The sequence below is a fragment of the Mandrillus leucophaeus genome, unplaced genomic scaffold, assembly GCF_000951045.1.
Source record: "Mandrillus leucophaeus isolate KB7577 unplaced genomic scaffold, Mleu.le_1.0 Scaffold383, whole genome shotgun sequence".
In the NCBI taxonomy this organism is placed as follows: domain Eukaryota; kingdom Metazoa; phylum Chordata; class Mammalia; order Primates; family Cercopithecidae; genus Mandrillus; species Mandrillus leucophaeus.
Genome location: NW_012104065.1, coordinates 2687090 through 2707902, shown reverse-complemented (window position 1 = coordinate 2707902; position 20813 = coordinate 2687090). Strand labels below are relative to the sequence as shown.

General features: G+C 37.6%; 1 protein-coding gene across 1 annotated transcript in view; it reads left to right on the top strand.

The window, feature by feature from the left end:
• Window positions 1-14419, top strand: part of SLC15A5 (solute carrier family 15, member 5) — a 102264-nt gene extending 87845 nt beyond the window's left edge. The window contains exons 8-9 of the mRNA XM_011990831.1: window positions 8483-8591; window positions 13103-14419. Coding sequence (XP_011846221.1) covers window positions 8483-8591; window positions 13103-13250 — 257 coding nt within the window. The 3' untranslated portion in view covers window positions 13251-14419. The remainder of the gene's footprint in view (window positions 1-8482; window positions 8592-13102) is intronic.
• Window positions 14420-20813: the final 6394 nt, after the last annotated feature.

Here is a 20813-nt window from a genome sequence, read left to right as displayed (position 1 = left end):
CATCCACTTCCCTTCCCCACCTCAGCCTTTAGTAACCACCATTCTACTCTCTGCTTCTGTAAGTTTGACTTTCCTACATTCCACATATAAGTGAGATGATATGGTATTTGTCTTTCTGTGTCTTGCTTATTTCACTTAGCATATTGTACTGTAGATTCATCCATATTGTCACAAATGACAGAATTTGTTCTTTTTTAAGGCTGAATATTCCATTGTGTATATATACCACTTTTTAAAATGTATTAATCCATTGATAGGCCCTTCAATTGTGTTCATATCTTAGCCATTGTGAACAGTACTGTAACAAACTGAGTACAAACATTTCTTCGATATACTGACTTCAACTCCTTTGGATATATATCCAGTAGTAGCACTGCTGGATCATGTGGTAATGCTATTTTTAGTTTATCAAGATTCCACCATACTGCTTTCCATAATAGCTGTACTAATTTGCATGCTCACCAATAGTGTACTAAAGTTTCGTTTTCTCCACATCCTCATCAACACTTATCTTTCATCTTCATCCTTTTTATAAAATTCTAACTGGTGTGAGGTGATATCTCATGGTGGTTTTAATTTGCACTTCCCTGATGATCAGTGATATTGAACAGTTTTTTATATACTTGTTGGCCATTTGTATGTCTTCTTCTAAGAAATGTCTATTCAGGTCATTTGCCCATTTTCAATTAGCTATTTGGGCTTTTTTCTTATTGAGCAGCTTGAATTCTTTACATGTTTTGGATATTAGGCCCTTACCTGATATATAATTTGCAAATATTTTTCCCAATTTATGGGTTATCTCTTTCACTCTGTTATTTCCTTTGCTGTGCAGAAACATTTTAGTCTGACACATTCTCATTTGTCTATTTTTCCTTTTATTGTTGATGCTTCTGTTGTCAAATTCAAGAAATCATTACCTAGACCAATGTCATGAAGCTTTTCCCCTGTTCTAGTAGTTTTACAGTTTCATGTCTTACACTGAGGCCCTTAATCTATTTTGAGTTTATTTTTCATATCTGCTATAAGTGTCCAATTTCATTCTTCTGCATGTAGATATACAGTTTTCCCAGCACCACTTATTGAAAAGACTGTACTTTCCCTTTGTTTGGGTATTAGTCTGTTTTCATACTGCTATAAACAGCTGCCCAAGACTGGGTAATTTATAAAGGAAAGAGGTTTAATTGACTTACAGTTCAGCATGGCTGGGGAGGCCTCAGAAAGCTTACAATCATGGTGGAAGGTGAAGGGGAAGCAAAGCACCTTCTTCAAAGGCAGTAGGAAAGAGAATACTGAGTGAAGGGGGAAGAGCCCCTTATAAAACCATCAAATGTCCTGAGAATTCACTCACTCTCATGAGAACAGCATGGGGGAAACCACCCCCATGATTCAATTACCTCCACCTGCTCTCTCCCTTGACACATGGGGATTATGGGGATTACAATTCAAGATGAGATTTGGGTGGGGACACAAAGCCTAATCATATCAGTTTGTTCTTGACACCTTTGTCCAAAATCAGTTGTCTGTAAATGCACAGATTTATTTCTGGACTCTATTCTGGTCCATTGGTCTATGTGTCTCTTTTTATGCCATGCTGTTTTGATCCTATAGCTTTGTAGTATATTTTGAAGTCAGGTAGTGTGATGCCTCCATCTTTGTTTTTTGCTCACAATTACTTTGACTATTTGTGGTGTTTTGTGGTTCCATATAAATTTTAGGATTGTTTTTTCTATTTCTGTGAAAAGTGTCATTGGAATTTTGGTAGGGATCTTAATGTCTCTTTTTAAAAAAATCATTCTTTGTAACTTTTTCCTACTATTATTGGTCTTTAATAGATTTCCATTTCTTCTTGATTCAACTTTGGTAATTAATGTTTATCTAAATACCTCATTTCCATAAGAGTTTTTACTCTAAAGTAGCATACTCATAACTAAACATTGTTATCTCCTCTGTATCTGTTGTGACATATTCTGATTGGATTTGTCAGTTTTATTTATTTTGTTATATTTTCTCCAATGAATCATCTCTTAGAACTATTAGATCTAAAAAAGTTTAATATATTGATTTCGTGTTCTCATCTCTATTTCCTTACTCCTACTTTCCTTAGATTTGTTTTATGCATTTCCTAACTTCTTTGTCTTGAATGTTTATTTCATTTATTTTAATTCTGACTTTAAAAATGAAAGCCTATGTGCCTTTAAATGTGCCTCTGGGTAGAGTTTATGTCTGTATCTCTAAATGTGTAAATGCAACTTCCTTATTCTCTTCATTTTCTAAATACCTTGATATTGTGGTTTTCATTTCTTTGTTGACCAGTTAGTTATTCAAGAGGCATATCTTCAATTTCTTGGAGGTCTGGTTTGTTACTAATGTTATTGAAACTTCTGTAAGAGGGTGAAATATTCTTTCTTCATACTAAACAATGTTGTGATCTTTATTAAACACTTGTCAATCACATTAATTCTTTACATCCCTTCTTTGCCAATTTGATCAAAAACTGACAAGAATGTGTTATAGTCATTGATAAGAATTACTTATACATCGTTATTTCCAAAAGACAACAGATTTTGTTATGATTTCATTACTTAAGGGAAATCCACTGGCATATCTTCAATTTGAATTGTGTTTTTTATCAATATAAAAAAATTCTCAACGTCCCTTTAAAATGTTTTTTCCTTTGAATTCAACTTTGCGGAGATTAGTATTTTACAGTATTTTTTGTCTTTGTCTTACGAGTTTCTCGTTCATTATATTATTATTATTATTATTATTAGCTTTGTCATTCTGTGTTCAGGGTGTTTCCTGTAAGCAACAAATATGTATAGTAGTCACTTTTCCTTACCCATATTGGCCCTTTTTATGTTTACTCATCCTCAAAAGAACAGATTTGCTGAGAGGTAGGGTTTACTAACTCAGAGTATATGTGAATATTTTTGCTAAAGTCTGCATTTAAAGTGCCCCACTAAACCCAAGACTGCTAGGCTACAGTGAGAACTTTACACCATTTTTAGGTTTTCTAACACTCTGACTAGCTGGAGTGGTGACAGACTGCAGTGTCAAGCATACATGGCTATCTGGCACTCCCCAGAACTCACACTCACCTATAATGTTTTATTTTTGGTCAGGCCAATACTTCTTGGATGCAGTGCAACCTGACTGCGTCTTGTTCCCATTACTTCTTTTATTTGTTTATTATTTTTTAAATTTTTTATTGATACATATTAGGTGTACTTGTTTTCAGCATACATGTGATCATTTGATAAATTGATATAGTCAAATCAAGGTAATTTGGATATCTTTTACCTCAAATATCTGTTCCCTTTACTTCTTGTCCTGTGATTCTATGGGAGTTACACTCCCTGATGTAGTTTAGAAGCAGAGGTACTTGGTTCTGAGTAGTGGTACGGAAGGATGAATGGGAGGGTTCCTTTCTCTTTTCTCCTCCTTCCAAAAGAAAAATAAACAGTAATTATGCATTAAAGCAAAAGCTATTACTATTTTCTCTAGAACTGACCTTGATTTCTGTGGTGAGGGCATGTTCTGATCATCTCCTATTCACCACATTGGTGACCTAGGGGTGCCTCTTACTCTAGATAGTATGAGATCATGGAAAACATGCATCCTTTTTTTTTGAGACAGAGTCTACACATGAGACTTACAGTAGCTTATTAGTCACATACACTCACAATCTGGGAAAGGAAAATACCCGGATATGTGTAGGGTCACCTGAGGTTGCACTCAGGCATACAGTGAACAAGCAGGGTCTGTGCGGGGGCAGGCTTTGTATTAACAAAGGGTTGTGGTGACAGGCAGGTTCCTGTAGGCTGGATGTGATTGGCTGGTTCCTGTAGGCTGGATGTGATTGGTTGGTTTGAATAATGTTGAGCGCTAGCAGGGAAGTGAAACCTCTCAGATTGAGGGCTGGGTGGAGTGCAGCTGGTCTGACTAATAGAGGAACTAGCCAGGTGGGGAGCTCTTCCAGCTGGGTGAGGAGCCTATCTAATGAAAACAGGGAAACACGTGGTTAGACCTTTGGGGCCTGTGAGTCTCAAAGGCATCAAGGCAGCAAATGAAATTTTGAGCCTTACAATCAATGTACGGCATTAAGGAGAAGAGAAATAAACTGTATTTCTCTTTCATATTAGCAAATTTGTGTAGTTTAGAGTGTTATAGCATGTGTGCATCACCATATATGTTTTTCAATCCACTTTCAAAAGCTTAAAATGTAGTGTAAATTGCTCTAAGAATCTCACAGTAGGTTGAATGCCAGTCTCAAGACCGAAGTAGAAATGTTGTCATTAGGTATTTTAGAAAGAATTTGGGGTAAGTGATTTCAAAGACTGAAATCCAGACATTTTAAAACTGTTGAGAAGATGTTAAAGAAAGGCATAAAAGTAGTAGTTGCATTAAACACCAAGAGGTGGACTACAGCCGTACATTTGATATAACAGCAGGAAGATGAGGGTTCTGCTAAGTGATGTTTCACTTGACCTCTCTGTTCCTTCACTCCTTAATATATAAAATAAAGAATGAGTCTAGATGATTCTACAATCCTTTGTCTCTAAAATAACTGTGATAATTTCAGATAAATATAAACACTTTACTTACTGTCTACAAGGCCTAATGCTCCAGGATAATTAGCCTACTAATTTATGAATCCCTTTTCTTAAGCAACATGGAATGCACATTTCCTGGTACACAAAAAAATTCTAAAAAATGACTTTCAAATGAACAAATACATGTAGCTAAGTAAGAGATATTTGGGGAAATTCTGAACAATGCTAAATATTTTGAGTCCTTTACTATTTCAGCAGTTGAACACTATTACTAACTAGCTGGTTATATTATGAAAGTAGTAACTAGGGTGCACTGTGGGCATTACGAATGGCAGTGAGTGAATGACTCATCAGACTCTATGTGGCACACTGTTTCTCATGCTCCTGTTCAGCTATCCTGTGATCTGGAGAAGTTTAGTTAGTCTCATTCTAGACCTCAAGTCTTCACTATGTCTCCTTTGCAAGGATGCTCCTGATTTCAATCAGCTACTGGAAATGTCAGATGAAAAATGGCACAAATGTGAATTACGACAATAAAAGTTTATAAGCTACTCAAATAAAGTTATAGTACCTAAGAGCTGAGTCAACTGACAATGTTAAATGGAACATTTTACAACCAGTCCTGGGATAATGATAGAAAAAAAAAAAGGCACACAGAACATGAAGAAATATCTGACAGGAGACAGACCAAGATGAAGCTCAGGCTACATGACGGTGTGTGAGCTACCTGGAAAGGGGGCAGGAGGAGGTGATAATCTGAGGTTTGTGGAGTGCCTCCTCTGTGTCCGGCCCTTGACAACCATTATCTCTTTAACTTCTCATTACAACTCAGTAAGGGAGATTCTGTTATCATCATTTCATAGAAGAGAAACTGAGGCTTAAGTGGTCCAGTTATTTGCCGAACGACTATACTGTTAAGGCAAGATTTAACTTTAAAAGTCTACCTGACTCCAAAGCCCATGATCTTTCTATATATTTTTATACCCAGGTCTGTCTCTTCACATACACAGATAATCTCCATATAAATAAAGCAAATTTTAGGTATCCTGAAGAATCTTTCTGTCTGACTTGATACAAGTGTTTGTCCCATGCTATCAATTCAGGCGATGCTTCTCTTTACCATGTAAATTAGCTACACAGAGAATGTTAAATCATATCTAAATATGGCAAAAATATGGGACTAGAATGAAGATGAGCGTTAGAAAGTCACGTGCTAAAAATGATATTTAAGAATGAATACAGGAGCATTCTAGAAAGTTTGAATACGTGATATGGGAATGTTTGGTTTGGGGTTTTCTTTTCTTTTCTTTTTTTTTAAAGATAATCCCACTCACAAAATGTTTTGTCCATATCCACAGATTTATGTTATCTTTCTGTAACTTTTCTAGTACAAATGTCTTTCTCTCCTGTCACCCCAAACTCCCAAATACCACGTCACAGTACTTCTCATTTCTGTTTTCCACAGCTTCCCCAGTGATGAGAATGCTCTGGTGTGACCAGGGGGATCTAGTGGTATCTCCCCAAAGGCTGGCATTTGCCATAATGACAAAATTTCTTTAAAATATTATGTTTTACCTTTAAAGATTTTAGAAAATTTATATTCTTCTTCCTCATCTGACTCTCTTATAATATAAAGATAAGTCTTTTCAATTACTTATTATGGACCAGAGTTCATGCTCTAAGAAGAATTAATGTCATGTTAACTTTGAGGCTTCACATACTCTGTGCAAACTCCTCTTACACTAGCCAGAGAAACACGGTGATAAAAAGGTATAATCACATGACATGCAAAGTGCTGATGTGAAATGAAAAGGTCGGAAATACGATTGGGACATTAATTCAAGAGGGGGAAAAACAGCACTGTTTGAATAGGCTTAGAAGGATGGTTTAGTTCTTCCTGAAAATACGTAGGATGTTATTACACCTTATCTTGACCTCCATCTCAACTCTCCCCATTCAAGTACAATCAAATGTTTAGTTCCTGTGTGCACCCACACACGGGCACACACACACATGCACACACGTGCACACACACAAAAGCACACATATACACATCAAAAAGGCTACACAATATCCAATAGGCAGACTTATAGAGAAACATTTAGCGAACTTCATTTACTCATCTAAACACCAGATAAAGGCATCATGTCACTGTAGCAATAAAACCATAAATTTTCATTATAATAGAACCCAAATGAAATGGTAAAGTGAAACTTATGAAATAGGTATGGTAATGCTTATTTATACCTATCATAATGCCTATTTTGGTATTATTTTGCCAAATAATCCCCATTTGTCAGGCACTGATCTAAATACTAAAAATATAAGGATAAATAAGACACACACAGCTCCTGCAAATTAATAGCATAATCAGGATTACCTTTACAACCCAGTTCTTTTGACAAAATAATACCTATTTTGTGAGTTGCACTTCACCATTTTATTTATTTGTCCTATAATTTATTTAGGCTAGCTTTCAGACATAGGTCCCAGAATATAATAGACACAGCTAATTTTCATTGTTGATCCATAGTAATAGTCACTGAGTAGGTAAAAGACAGAAGACAAACAGCTTTAAATGCGAAGTGGCACAATTAATCACAATTGTCATACTTATGCACTTGCTGACTGTGATCAGAATATTTCAGTTAAATCCCATTTAAAAGTATGCATCGTCAAGGGAGAGGCCAAGAACCACTTTCTACTGCAGGAAGCAACCCTACAACCCGTGTGCCAAAGATGGTACTGAAGCCCAGTCCTACTGGGTCATAGACTGATTGCTCTGGTCCCACACCCTCTTCACCTCCCGCTGTAGGAGTTGTTCCTACAAAAACGCAAGAAAATGACGAAACCTTGGCATTTGTGTGTTCAAAGATGATCGTTTCCTGTTCTCATAATGCGTAACATTAAAAAAATTCAGCCCATTCAGAGAGACAGTTAAATTCTCTCTGTTAAGTTAGATTTTTCCCTCTGAAGCATTCTGTAATGCTATGTAAATACATTTGGTAATAACAGCTCTCCCTTGCTGTTTTTAATGTATTGCCTAAAAATAAGTATCACATATATAATATGTATAATATAATGCATTTTATTGTATACATTAAACAATACCCCAAAATTTACTGAAGAAATAAAAAGTATGTGTGTGGATAGAGACAGAGACAGAGGCAGAGACGGAGACAGAGAGAGAGAGATAGAGTTACAGCACAGATCCAAAGCAAAAGTCAAAACTTAGAAGCAAATTAATTACCTTGAATCTTGAATAGGTTCATATATACCCAGTATGACATCATAAGGAAGTAGAGATCCTTTATTTGGTGGTATTAAATTGAAGAATTTACTTATTAGGTGAAAAGAAAATCTCCATGTTAACCAGAGATTGCAAGTAATTTGACCAATAAGGTCTGTGATATTATCATAAGGTAGCCCTGGATTTATCAAAGTTGTGAAAATAATTTAACATCTATCACCTACATACATTATCTCACTATCCTTACAATTAGCAAATGAAACAGACTATCTGGTCATAGAAAATAGTTTTCATTCATTCACTATATATTTGCCAAATAATCCCTACATGCCAGGCACTGTTCTAAATACTAGAAATATAAGGAGAAATAAGATACACACATGGCTCCTGCAAGTTAATGGAATAGTCAGGATTACCTTTACGAACCAGTTCTTCTGACACCTATATTGTGTGATGCAAATTAAGAGTGTTTTGTGACCTTCAGAATATTTGGGGTGCTTTGCTTATTTTACTATTAATTACATAATTAAATAAATTTTGACAATCAAGTTTCATATGAACGTTTTTGCTTTGTGGATATTACTGAAGCGAATAAAGCTCTATGAATTGTGGAATGATAAAATATTCACAGAAACTTACAACTCTGCAGTTGAATAACAATTACATTTGTTCCAAACAGGCAATTGGTTTCCAAACACATTAAACAAAGGCAATTTAGAAAGCTTCTTCTTCTTCCTGGCATCATTAACATTGTTGAACGTCCTGGGATTCTGGAGTGTTTCACAAAGGTAAGTAAGTGTGTGGTAAGATGAAAAATTTCTGAGTCCATGAAATATTGGTCTGGGAACCATCACTGAGCCCGCGGGAACTCTGTACACCATGACCGGACAAATTAGCATATGAGAGAAATTCAACAGATTATTCAGAGCAAGAAATTTCAATTTAGACTTCACTTTTTCCATCGATCCTCATAATAAAATAGTGCTTTACAAATTCTAAAATATGTTCCAACACAAGATTTTTCTCTCCACTATGTAGAATCACTTTAGAATTAGAAATAAGCATATTGATAGTAAGAACGAGTGCATCATTACCATTAAAAGCAAATATCATTAAACAAATAGCTAGAAATCTAATGATGCTTGAGATTTGGATCCTATTCAGGTCTTTAAATCAGCAGTGACCATTTCAAGGCCAATAAAAAAACTGTACAAAATCCCTTAGCTTGTTGCCTGAGACCACCTGAGAGTGGCTTAATAGGTACCATCTACCATCCATCCACCCATCCATTGCCAGCCTCTCTCTCTCTCTCTCTCTCTCTCTCTCTCTCTCTCTCTCTCCCCCCCTTGACATATTCTTGGACAACTGTGTACTTTTGAGAAAATTCTCTAACCTCTCTGGGCCTCTGTTTTTACACCTGTAAAATAAAAACCTCTTGTCGGTTTCAGGGGGACGAATATTAATAAAGGACTAATAACAATGTCTGTCATGAAGCAGAAACTAAACAGATTTTCATTTTCCTTACTTCCTTCCATCCATTTATCTCTTTAGTCATTTAGTCATATATTATCTCATTCATTGTCACTTCACCCTTGCCTAGGTCATTATTTTATTAACCTAACAAATTTCTTTTTGAATATCAGCCATGTGATAGGTGGTGTCATAAACTAGAAAGATACAAAGTCAGTAAGTCAATAAAGGTTTATTTTCACCAATGTTCTGCTCTCATCAGGCTTATGGTCTGGTATAAGAAAGAATCAAACCTCATGCAAGGCAGAACTGATGACAAAATTAAAAGCCTTAATGGCTCCCTGAATTTTTATATTTCTTACACTCCAAAGTGTATAAAATATCAAACTGGTCCTTCACAGTGTATACTTTTCCTGAATGCTGATCTTATTCTTAGATTGAAAATCAAATTAGAGAACCAGAAAGTTTTGCAGAAAGGTCCAACAGGAATGTTCTTAGCATTATAGCAAAACAGATTTCACAATGGAAATGGAAACTGGAGGCATGGCCTCTTTCCCCTCCATCCACTGCCTCGAGACATGTAAGTGGTGCCCACTCAGCAATTTTCAAAAACCTGCACCGTCTCTCAATTTTTACTTTGTATCCTGTAGTAAGGTTTGATCCTTGTCTTTCATGAAGTAATTTAGTTACCCCAGTTGAGTCCAGTTTCACAATTTATATGCTATACAAACTTCAGCAAGCTGTTTAACCTTGCTAAACCTCAGTTACTTCATTTGAAAAATGGAAATGATAAAAATACTAACTGTGTCATAAGGCTTTTGTGAGGATGAGTAAATGCTCCAAAGTGTTAGCAATTATAATTAGAATGGTCTCATACCTAGCCATATGCTGTCTTCTTCCTCCTTTTTATGCTTCTCCTACACTTTTGAGGTGTGGCCAAGATGACCGCAGTCATGGACAGAGTTCAGGTAGAACTAGCACTGGACCCAGAATCCATTAGCCCAGGGATTGACTCATTAATATATCTACCCAACCAACATGCTAAGCATTGTTCCAGGCAATAGAGAAATAGAGTTGAATAGGCAAACTCGTAGTCTACATGGAGCTAACATCTAGGGCCCAAATTAAAATATTAAAGTGTGATTCTTTCTCTCTGATTGTGGAACTAGTGAGTTCCTGTAAAGAAGCGAGAAATAGTGGTGTGGAGTGCAGAGGAGGAGGTAAGAATAAAAGCATACAACACACCAGAGATTGGAGGAACCAAAGATGAGAAGGGACTAAGTACAAATGTAAAGTTCATTCAGAGATAAATCTGATTCTTACCAAATCTTCTCCATCACCTATCTACTTTCTCTTCTCCTGCATACTTTTTTAGGGAGAGAATAAAGATAGAGAGAGAGGAAGAAACAAAGCAAGAAGGAAATTAATTTTCTATGTGTTGAGCAGCCTGTGTATCTTGGGTGGCATGCTATACACACACAAACAACTGCCCTTACTCCCCACCACCTTCTTGGCATATAGATCGTATCATTCTACATTATAAATTAAAAAACTAAAGTGCAAAGCTAGTTAAATAAATTGACCAAGTTCACACAACTAGGAATCAACTCCAAATTTGTCTCTGAAGCCCATGCTTCTATAATCCTATACTATGTTGCCTCCAAGTGCCATAGAAGAGCCGTCTTCTTGCTCTCTGACAATGCCTAACTCGGTTTGGGAGGAAACTATTTCCTTCAGTTAAAGTAACTCTACCCACTACTACCTGTTGACCAGCACCCCACAGGAAAAGAATGAATATCACATTTCAGAAGTAAGGAGAGTCTGGAAAATTTGCCTCCAGAGATTAAGCAGCTAGAACCAATGACATCAATGCCAAGGCACATGTTGCCTTGGGGACCTGTTGGCCATTGGGATTGGACAGTCCAAGTCCGAAGAATTAAGCAAGACACAGTATGAAACCTAAGAGAGAAAGATGAGTGCCTGCAGTGAGGAGTTCATGATTCTGATTTTTTCTATACTGACTGTTTTTGTCAAACACTAATGAACAATAAGCATGCAAATAAATGGGGGAAAGTACCAATGTCCCAGGAACAGCATTATTGAAACATATTACTTATAAGTCAAATCATATCTAATCTCAGCACATATGTAAACACAATACCATTTTTAATCAAACCCAAAGGTGTATCTGTTCAGAGCCAGGTAATAGTGGAAATCTATCAAGAACAAGGCAGTCCCAACTTATTCTTGTCCTCAAGATCTTGAGGACAGTGGATTAATTATGAAACAACCTCCTCACCAAAATACAGGTAGGATGAGGTCTGTTTCAGCACCCTAGACACCTCCACAGCCAAGTTCATCATATTAGTCTGATACAATCTTGTTGTTAAGTCCTAGAGCCAAACCAATCTTGTGAGGGTTACTGGGACATTATCTCAAATCCCCAGCTGCATAAAGCTAGGAATTATCCATAAATATAAGGCCAGATTTACCTGTCACATGTACCAAATCAAAGAAACTGAAAACAATCCCTCCACAATCAAATTTGAAATACTGCACTGATGACATGTCATACTCGAGGCTTTCAAGTTTAGGGGTGAAGGAAGTAGGTAAATGCAAGTAAATATGTCTACAGTGCTTTATATAAATATGTATCCTATCCCACACTGGGTGCCAAAATAAAAAGAAATTTCAGGTGTTTTGAGAGGGAGGGGGCAGAGAGTGCTTTTATAACTAACACCACTGTCCTTCCAGTGTTGTGAAACATAGAAGTTGATATTGTACTTGTTTTGTCAAATATTCCAGTAATCTTTTGTGTCTATGCTGTAGGAATTATTGAAAGTGACATAAATCAGAGACAAATGACCAGAGTTGTTCAGGCAGTATTCATTCTCTTACAGCTACAGTTATTTTTAGTAATGTATTGAAAAGGAAAAGAAGGTAAAATTAACTTTTGAAACTTTCACAAATCAAAAATAGATGACTGACCCCATCTATATTTGAAACTTATGTGTATGTGATAAAATTAAACTTATAGCCGATATTCATTTGTTCATTTGACAAATATTTATTGAACATCTACTGTGTATCAATCACTGGGAATAAAGCAGTGAATAAAGCAATTTGAAGTTCCTATTTTCCTGGAACTTGCCGAAAAGTGTTTAAGAAAGTAATTTGTCTTTAGAGGCAGTATGCCATAGAGGACCAGGATTCAGAATAATCAAGTTCTGGCTCCAAATCCAAACTCTGCCAACTACTACTGCTATCAACCTCAAGTGAGTTATTTAACCTCTTGGAAACTTCAATTTCTCAATCTGCGAAATGGGATGATTCTATCCCACCCTTGCATGGGACTGGTACTTAGAAGACACTGGAAAGGCAGGTTTTTCTGGAGGTCGGGGATGGAGAGTGCACATTCTAGAAATACATTCATGGATTCTTCTTTGACAATGGTGCTTTACACATAATCTCAGCACTGAATTTACAAATCCCCAGTAAACCTCTTACGCAGCCTGACCGCCAGGAAATCTGTCAAGTCAATAGGCTTTCAGCCTTCTCACCATCTCTCTGTCAGCATTGAAGACAGCACAGCAAATTGTAAAAAAAGCGCCACCTAAAGGTCCTTATGAGACACTTTACTAAGTCACAAAACTCCTTTTGTACTTTTAAAAAGACTGTTTTGGTGAGCAGCGCTCTTAAATAATCGTCACTGTTGTGCCAGTATCTATGAGCCCATCATAAAAGGTAGACAAGCACAGGAGGGAAGCAAGTGATTTATCAATTCATCTACATCTGGTCCTAAGAAAAGCTTTCTTTCTTTCTTTTTTAGATATTGTAATCTAAATCATTTTAATGCCCAGAACATCCGTGGAAGTAATCTTGAAGAAACACTTCTGCTCCACGAAAAGTCTCTGAAATTTTATGGCAGTATACAGGAATTTTCTTCAAGTATTGATCTTTGGGAGACAGCCCTATGAAACTGTATTTGAGTCTACCTGTCTTATGAGAACAGTATTCATTGTTTTCTTCTTCAGTTGAGCATTTTATGTGTTTTAGTGTAAGAGCCATATATATGGAGGTGATTTTATAAATATCATCTGTATACTTTATTTACAAAAACTAATTATGACCTTTCTAGTAAACTGTCATGCTTTTGCATTAACAAGCTATAGCATTAAAATTAATAACATAATTTCAAAGCCTAGGTGATTACTCTATGACCAAAAAAATGGCAGTTTTCTATATACCAATACCTTACCACTTTCTACAATGGTTCAGCCATTGAAAGCATATGACCTTTTTTTGGAGTTTTAATGAGTCATTAGAAGCAAAATGGCAGTATTTTAATATACTCTCTTTCAATATACTTACTGAGCCCCTATTACATGCCAAGCATTGTGACCATATACTATATATAGCTGAGTAAATAATAAACATATACATGATTTTCTATATTTGCTCTTAATATTATGCTATCAAGATACGACTTCATTAAGGAAATTTTCTCTGAATTTAAAAGCAGTATTACTAAAATAGATGTCCTTAACAAAGAGAATGTCCACATACTAAAAAAGTTGAAAAATAAATGTAAGTTATGGAACAGTTGGAATTAAAGGAAAGAAGGAAACTCAGGAAGATAAAATGAGGGCTGAGAGGAGGGTAAGTGACCAAACCAAATAGAGATGCTTAAAGGAATTATACGAATAACATCTTTTGGTCTCCACTGCCAATTCAGATGCATTCAGAAAATTATCTTCTAAGAGTTTCTTCTTTTATAAGCAAAAATATGTGGAAACTCATCTTTTAAGAAATCAAGTAAAATTAATGTCTGTTTCTTAGTAGCGGTATTTGTCAAAATCTGGTTGAGGACAATTTGCTACAGGTGAATCTTTCTGGCCCCTACACAGACTGCCTTAACCCAAATCTTTTTTCAGATTGGGGTCCAGGAATTGGTGGTTTTAATAAGCACACCCAAATCATTCTCATGTTCCCTAAAGTTTAAAAGCCATTGCTTTCCAGGACAATTCGTGCTGGATAGGACAAGTGAGTGTATCAGGTGACCGCAAATTATTCTGCAATTATGCACCTCGCTTGTGTATACATAAAATATTTTAGGTCTGTAGAATAAAAGACTTATTCAACTTGATTAGGTACGCTATGCATTTTTAATTGCAAAAGAGCTGTAAAGCACCAGGTGTTTCTGTTACTCAAACTATTTTTTGTTTGAGGACAACTGAAAAGACTTGCTGGTACAGGCATAAATTCTTTTCCTGCAACTTTTTCAAATCCTTTCTGTTTAGCAATTGTTTCCTAGCAAAACAGTGAGGCAGACCCCTGATATTCCTCAGAAGCTTTCCTTGCTGCAAAAGGTTAAATGCCAAGTTTGCAATTTGGGTTTAATGAACACCCAAAAGAGCCAGAAGTCTTTAAACACTTCACCTCAGTACAAATGGGAAGCTCTAGTCTCTCTTACTGTTAGAAAAGGGGCCTGCTTTATTTTGTTCTCCCCCTCCCCACAAATTTGCCTTCATCTCCTTAATTTCTACATCATAATAGAAAAAGACGCTCATTATGCTTTCACTTGTCCTTAGAGCTGAAAGATCTACAGAATTATAAAGTTGACCCAAAGCAAACACCGAAAGAGCTTAGAATCCTCACGTTGGCGTTGACACTCGTGATTAGCTAAATTGCAGTAACTACACAGGCTTCCATTCGGAACAGGATGCATTCACACAGCAGTTTCTTCTCTACTGCCTAGCAACATTATCATTGAGCACCTGGAATAGTTTAGGCATTAAGTGTAATTGGTTTTGCTTTACATAAATCTGTAGCTTTGTAAATAAGCGGAGCATTTCAGCTTCTATATAACACCAATTAACTTAAAGGGATGCGTTGTTTGCAGAAGCCTGCTGGGTTTCGTACTGTATTTCTCCAGTAATATGCTCAGTGGCGGGCGAAGTTCTGTGTCCCTGCAGTGTTCCATTTACTCCAGCCACTTGGTGCCAAGGGTCTGTACCCAGCCACTCATTTGCTGCATTTTTCACTTGTGGCAAAAGGTTGGAAGAGTGAAGACTTCCCTAAGAAGCACCTTCTGTGCTCTATTTCTGTCCGTGATCAAGGCCTGAAATGCAAGGTATTTGAAAATGTTTTCTGTGACCCGCAGAGCACAGGTCTGACCCCATCTGATTCTGTTCACAACTGACAGTAACATCTCTTTTCTCTTCCTTTTTCTCTTGTAACACTTCAATCCACTGTAGCCAAAAGTCACTACATTGACCCTGTATACAAAATTAAGAAAACCATACTCTTATTACATAAATGTATAAGTGAAAATGGTTTTCATCAGAGTGATTTCATCATTTCTTTAATAGCACAAAATAACACGCAGAGATCTGCTCCTGAAAGTAGGTAAATGTTCCCAAGCTCCGTGGGTATTTCTCCTTATTTCCTCTTTATTCAGTTTAATCCCTTATCTCTCATACATATCCCCTTCAGGCAATCTTGATTTATAGCATTCATTCCACCCTAACCAACCTTTAATTCTCTTGGTTTCTGAAAGTGTTTTATCAACTATCTGAGTAACAGTATCACCAAATAACAGCTCATAATTCCAAAAAGGTTTCTATTATAATATTGCACGATTTACAAATTGAAGGAGAGAAAATAATCCCTTCTGAAAACTGTCAGGATCCCTTGTTTTATGAAAACAAAGCTTCCACACCGGTACTCTGAGCCAGTCGGGTGATAGGCATCTACCATCTACCATTCTCTCACTATAAGAGAAGCCAGCGTACAATTATTGGTCCCAGACTTGTAAGTAAAGCCCTCAAATAAAATCAGCAGCCAAGTGATGACAGCACACAGGTGCTGCTAGAATTCAGGTCTGCTTGTAGAGAGCAGGGAAATTAAAAGAACCACTAATAGTAACAACTCACATCTATGTCACCTTTTACAGTTTACAAGTTGCTCTCACACATATTATCACATTTGATTAGCACCACCACTCTGGGAGGTAGGCATACTTTAGCATGTCCATTTTGTAAATGAGAAATTGCAACTCTTGACACCTTAAGTGATTTATCAAGAGTCACAGAGATAGTAGGTGGCACAGACAGGACTTGAACCTTGGTCTGTCTGTCGCTAAAGTGCTAGCTCCTTGTACAACAATACTCATAATGTCACCAACAACGGATCATTCCCCAGCCACTTAGGTGAAACACTCTCTACATCATTCAAAAGGGAACAAGAATGGGAGGAAAGATTATGTCAAGGTTATAGACTCTGACAAAACGGGTAACAAAAAGCAAACATCTTTTTAGCATCTCTTCTCCCTCACTCAGCTCTCCCTGAGGAGCCATACAGTGTCCCGACATGGATCTCAGGATGTCAGAAACGGTCCCTGAAAAGACCTACCCAGACTGAACACCATGGCAGGGGAGGGGTTCTCAATGTCAAAACCATCCTTTATTTCTCTTTTCATCAAACTGACTTGGCTGTGCTACAGTCAATTGCAAACTGCCTTAGAAAAGGCAATTTGAGGGCCAGATACGGTGGCTCATGCCTGTAATCCCAGCACTTTGGGAGGTTGAGGTGGGCGGATCATGAAGTCAGGAGTTCAAGACCAGCCTGGCCAATATGGTAAAACGCCGTCTCTACTAAAAATACAAAACTTAGCCGGGCGTGGTGGTGCACGCCTGTAGTCCCAACTACTCTGGAGGCTGAGGCAAGAGAATCACTTGAACCTGGAAGGCAGAGGTTGCAGTGAGCCAAGATCGCGTCACTGCACTCCAGCCTGGGAGACACAGCAAGCCTCTGTGTCAGAAAAAAAATAAAGAAAAAAAGAAAGAAAAGAAAAGCCAATTTGAGAAAAACAAATGTACCCTGAAAAGTAGTATTAATATTTATGAAGACTTTTGTAGTACTTGTTAAGTTCGAGATACTGTTCTAAGTGTATTCAATGCATTTGCTCGTTTAATCACAGTAATCCTATGAGTTAAATACAATGGTTAATTCTATTTTATAGACAAGAAATATGAAAGATGTAGGAGCTAATAACTTTCCAAGGGTTATGCAGACAGTATGGGCAGAGTCAAGGTTTGGACCCAGGACATTTGTCTACAAAACCTGGGGGCCATTCCTCTCTATATAACTGCCTCTCAGTATAGCTGTTATCTACAGGAGGTGTTTCTATTCTCCCAGGGGAACTGAATTCCAGGGAAGACAGTGCCTAAGCTTAATCGATCTCAGTAATTTTCTGTCTCAACACATAAGAATATGACCTCTTCCATTGGTAATTACCAGGTTGAAACAACATTGATTCTCAACATTCCTATATTGTCCCCCTTCCTCCCCTTTCAAAAATAATTACTATCTCCTGCTTACATGTGAAAGTAGACAGATATTCTGAGAAGAAATATTTTACCAGCAACATTCAGTAAGATGAGAGAAGACACGTGGTTGGGTGATCTGCAGTGGGAATTGTTATTGTAAGGCAAGGAAAAGAGTTTGTTAAATGGTGTGTACAGTGAGGAAGTTCAAGAAGGAAACCTTGGGGTAAAATGTCAGGTTCTGTAGCAGTGAGTGGGCACATCTGTTTAAGAATTGTTGTAGGCATGCTTTTCTAGTGTTCCTCAAATCACAATGTAAGCCCTGTGTTTCTCATCTGAAACAGTCACAGTTAGATCAAGAGGTTAACTAGGTTCTCTGCTTCCATAACATCTATGCAGACGTTCCTGACATTTCCTGGCTTCCTCCAGACCTGTCCTCCAGCCCTGTTCTCCAGGGATATTCAAAGACAGTGATGATAAGACTTTCTCTTTCTCTCTCCCTCTCTCTCTCTCATACCCTCTCTTTCCCCCTCTCTCTGGCTGTGTGCTCCACTAATGTTGTCTATAGTAGACTAGATGCTGTGTGACAGCCAGGACCATTTCCCCAGGTGATGCATTCTCCCTAGTCCACTCAGAGGCTTTACTAACTATTAAATAATAATAGCACCCAAATCCTAATCTATCATTCATCACAGACAGGTTTGAATCCATTTCTTGGCTGACAGTCAGTTTGTTTCTTAAGCTTGCTAAACCACAAGTGACCAAATCTCATATAAATACAGTAATGAGTCAATAGCCTATGACAAGCGCCTATTACCATGGTAGCAGCAAATCAGGAGCACATTTAATGACGTTTATGCAAAGAGAAAGGCAGTGGTTCTACGAGGGAAACAAAATGGAGAAGAATGAGATCAATGGGAGAAAGAGATTTGGCAAAAATTGGGGGGGAAGACACCAGAACATTAAAGATATTACCAGGAAAACCTACATCTCCTCATCATGGTCAGTTTTTATATTCCCCAAGCAATCAACAGAAGCAAAATGAGGAGAGAGGAGAAGACATTTTAAAATAAGTGAAAGAGCTCTCTGTCAGAAATGCCCCAGGGGAAATGAGAACTTCAAAAGTAAGAGCAGTGAGTAGCCATCTGGAAATACTGATTTCCCATTTTGGCATAAGGCATAGCACACAGTAGGTGTCTTGCTTCATCTGAGTTGACTATGACTGGCTCCACCTTGAGCATGCCATATTGCTTTGACCATTTTCCCAAGCATCTCTTACACGAGCTAACCCTGCGTGACCAGTTTCCACTGTGTCTCCAGAAATACAGACTTTTGTTTCTAGTGCAGCTTGTGCAGTTCTGCCTTATTTCATTGCAGCCAACCGTGCCTGAAAGACAGGAACAAACAAGATGGACAAGCATGGCAGTGAAAAAACCATTTTACTGCAATTAGAAGTTCACGGAGAATAAATTATCCTCCATTTCAAGCTGTCCAGCAGTAATTCTCATTAATAACAACACTTCAACAACAGTCTGCTTCCCACATCAACAGTGAGTGCTAGAAACTTTTTCATTGCTCTTGAAGCAGGAGTCACATCCCAGACGGCTAGCCCAGATTGCCATATGCAACACACAAGAGAACGTTTAAATTACAAAGAAGCTTGAATGTAGAACTGGCTGTGAAGTTCACTGGCTAGATAAGCAGGTGGAACAACTCAAAGGGACCCTCTCGTTCAAGCTTTCTCTTCTAATTCATGCTAAATAGTAAATGGATTTTCACATTAGTGAGTAAGTCTACCTAACAGTACAGTTTCCTGAGGTCTGTCCTCTTGCCTCATCAGATGTGTCTCTTTCACTACCTTTCCAATACATGGCCACAAGGCTACAGAGAATGTAGGGTCCATGAAGGTAGAGATTTTCGTGAAGATACACACACACACACACACACACACACACACACGTGTATATACATATATCCATATATATACACAAATACAGATACACACACATGTATAAATACGAAGTCCCAGTCAGCAGTTGATGCTGGCTATCATCTAGAAGACTCTCCACATGGGAGTTGCATCCCAGATGGTCTCTTCATGTTGTCTCCCTAGATGGGCTACTTTGAGCTTCTTCCAAGCTTGGTGGTTGGTATGCAAGGGCAAGCATCCCAATAAAGAAAGCAAGCCAGGCTGAAATCCCATTGCCTCTTATGTCCTAGCCTCAGGGGCTAAACAGTATCACTACCACTGCATTCTATTTGCTGAGGCAATCTGAAAGCTCTATCTAGATTTAAAAGGAGAGAAAATAGGTTCCGTCTCTTCAGAGAAGCAGCAAGATTTTAGAAATTCATCTGGGACCAGAAACATTATTTAAGTTGAAAGATGAATAGATATCTGCTAGCCAAACTAAGGGCAGTGGCAAGAGCACTCCGGGTCACCTTAGGAAGTAACAAAGCAAAATACCAAAGTGTGCAGTGACACAGCTTCTTCTGGGAACTTCGAGTCATTTGCTGTCACTGGACCACAAGACTCAAGGGCAGAGTAATATGACAGAATTTGTTTCAAAAAGATCACCCAGCCAAAAATGCAAAGGATAAAGTGGGAGGGACTAGACAAGAGTTAGAGAGCCCGATTAGGTGACTATTGCAGTATCAGTAAGAGACAATGAGGTCCAGGTTAGGATGGTATTACTCTGGATGGAGAAGAGGGGAAGAGCATAAGAGGTTTAAAGATAGAATAACAGGAAGGAACCATTTATTGAATTTCCTTTCTGCATGTGATTATCTCTTGTATAATTTTCACAATACATTTATATCTTGGCATTATCATAGGCATTTTATGTATAAAGAAATTGAGGCACAGAGAAGTCAAGCTGCTTTCCCATTTTCCTACAAGTAGAGCCACGGTTTGTAGACTCCAGTACTGAAGCCCACACATTTAATTACTAAGCTGTACCGATTGGATGTGATGGTGACAAAGGAAAAAGGAGTCCAGGATCACTACTAGGTCTCTAGATTAAACAACTTTAGTGACTGGTAATGTGACAGAGATAAAGAAATGTAGGAGGATGGGGAAGTGGAATGGATAAGAACATGTTTGTACATAATGAATTTGAGATGTCTGTAGGAAATTGAGTGGAGATTTCGGGTATCTTGTTGGTAATCTAAACAAAGCATAATGGGTTTTGTTCATATGGAAATGGGTTGGAGTCA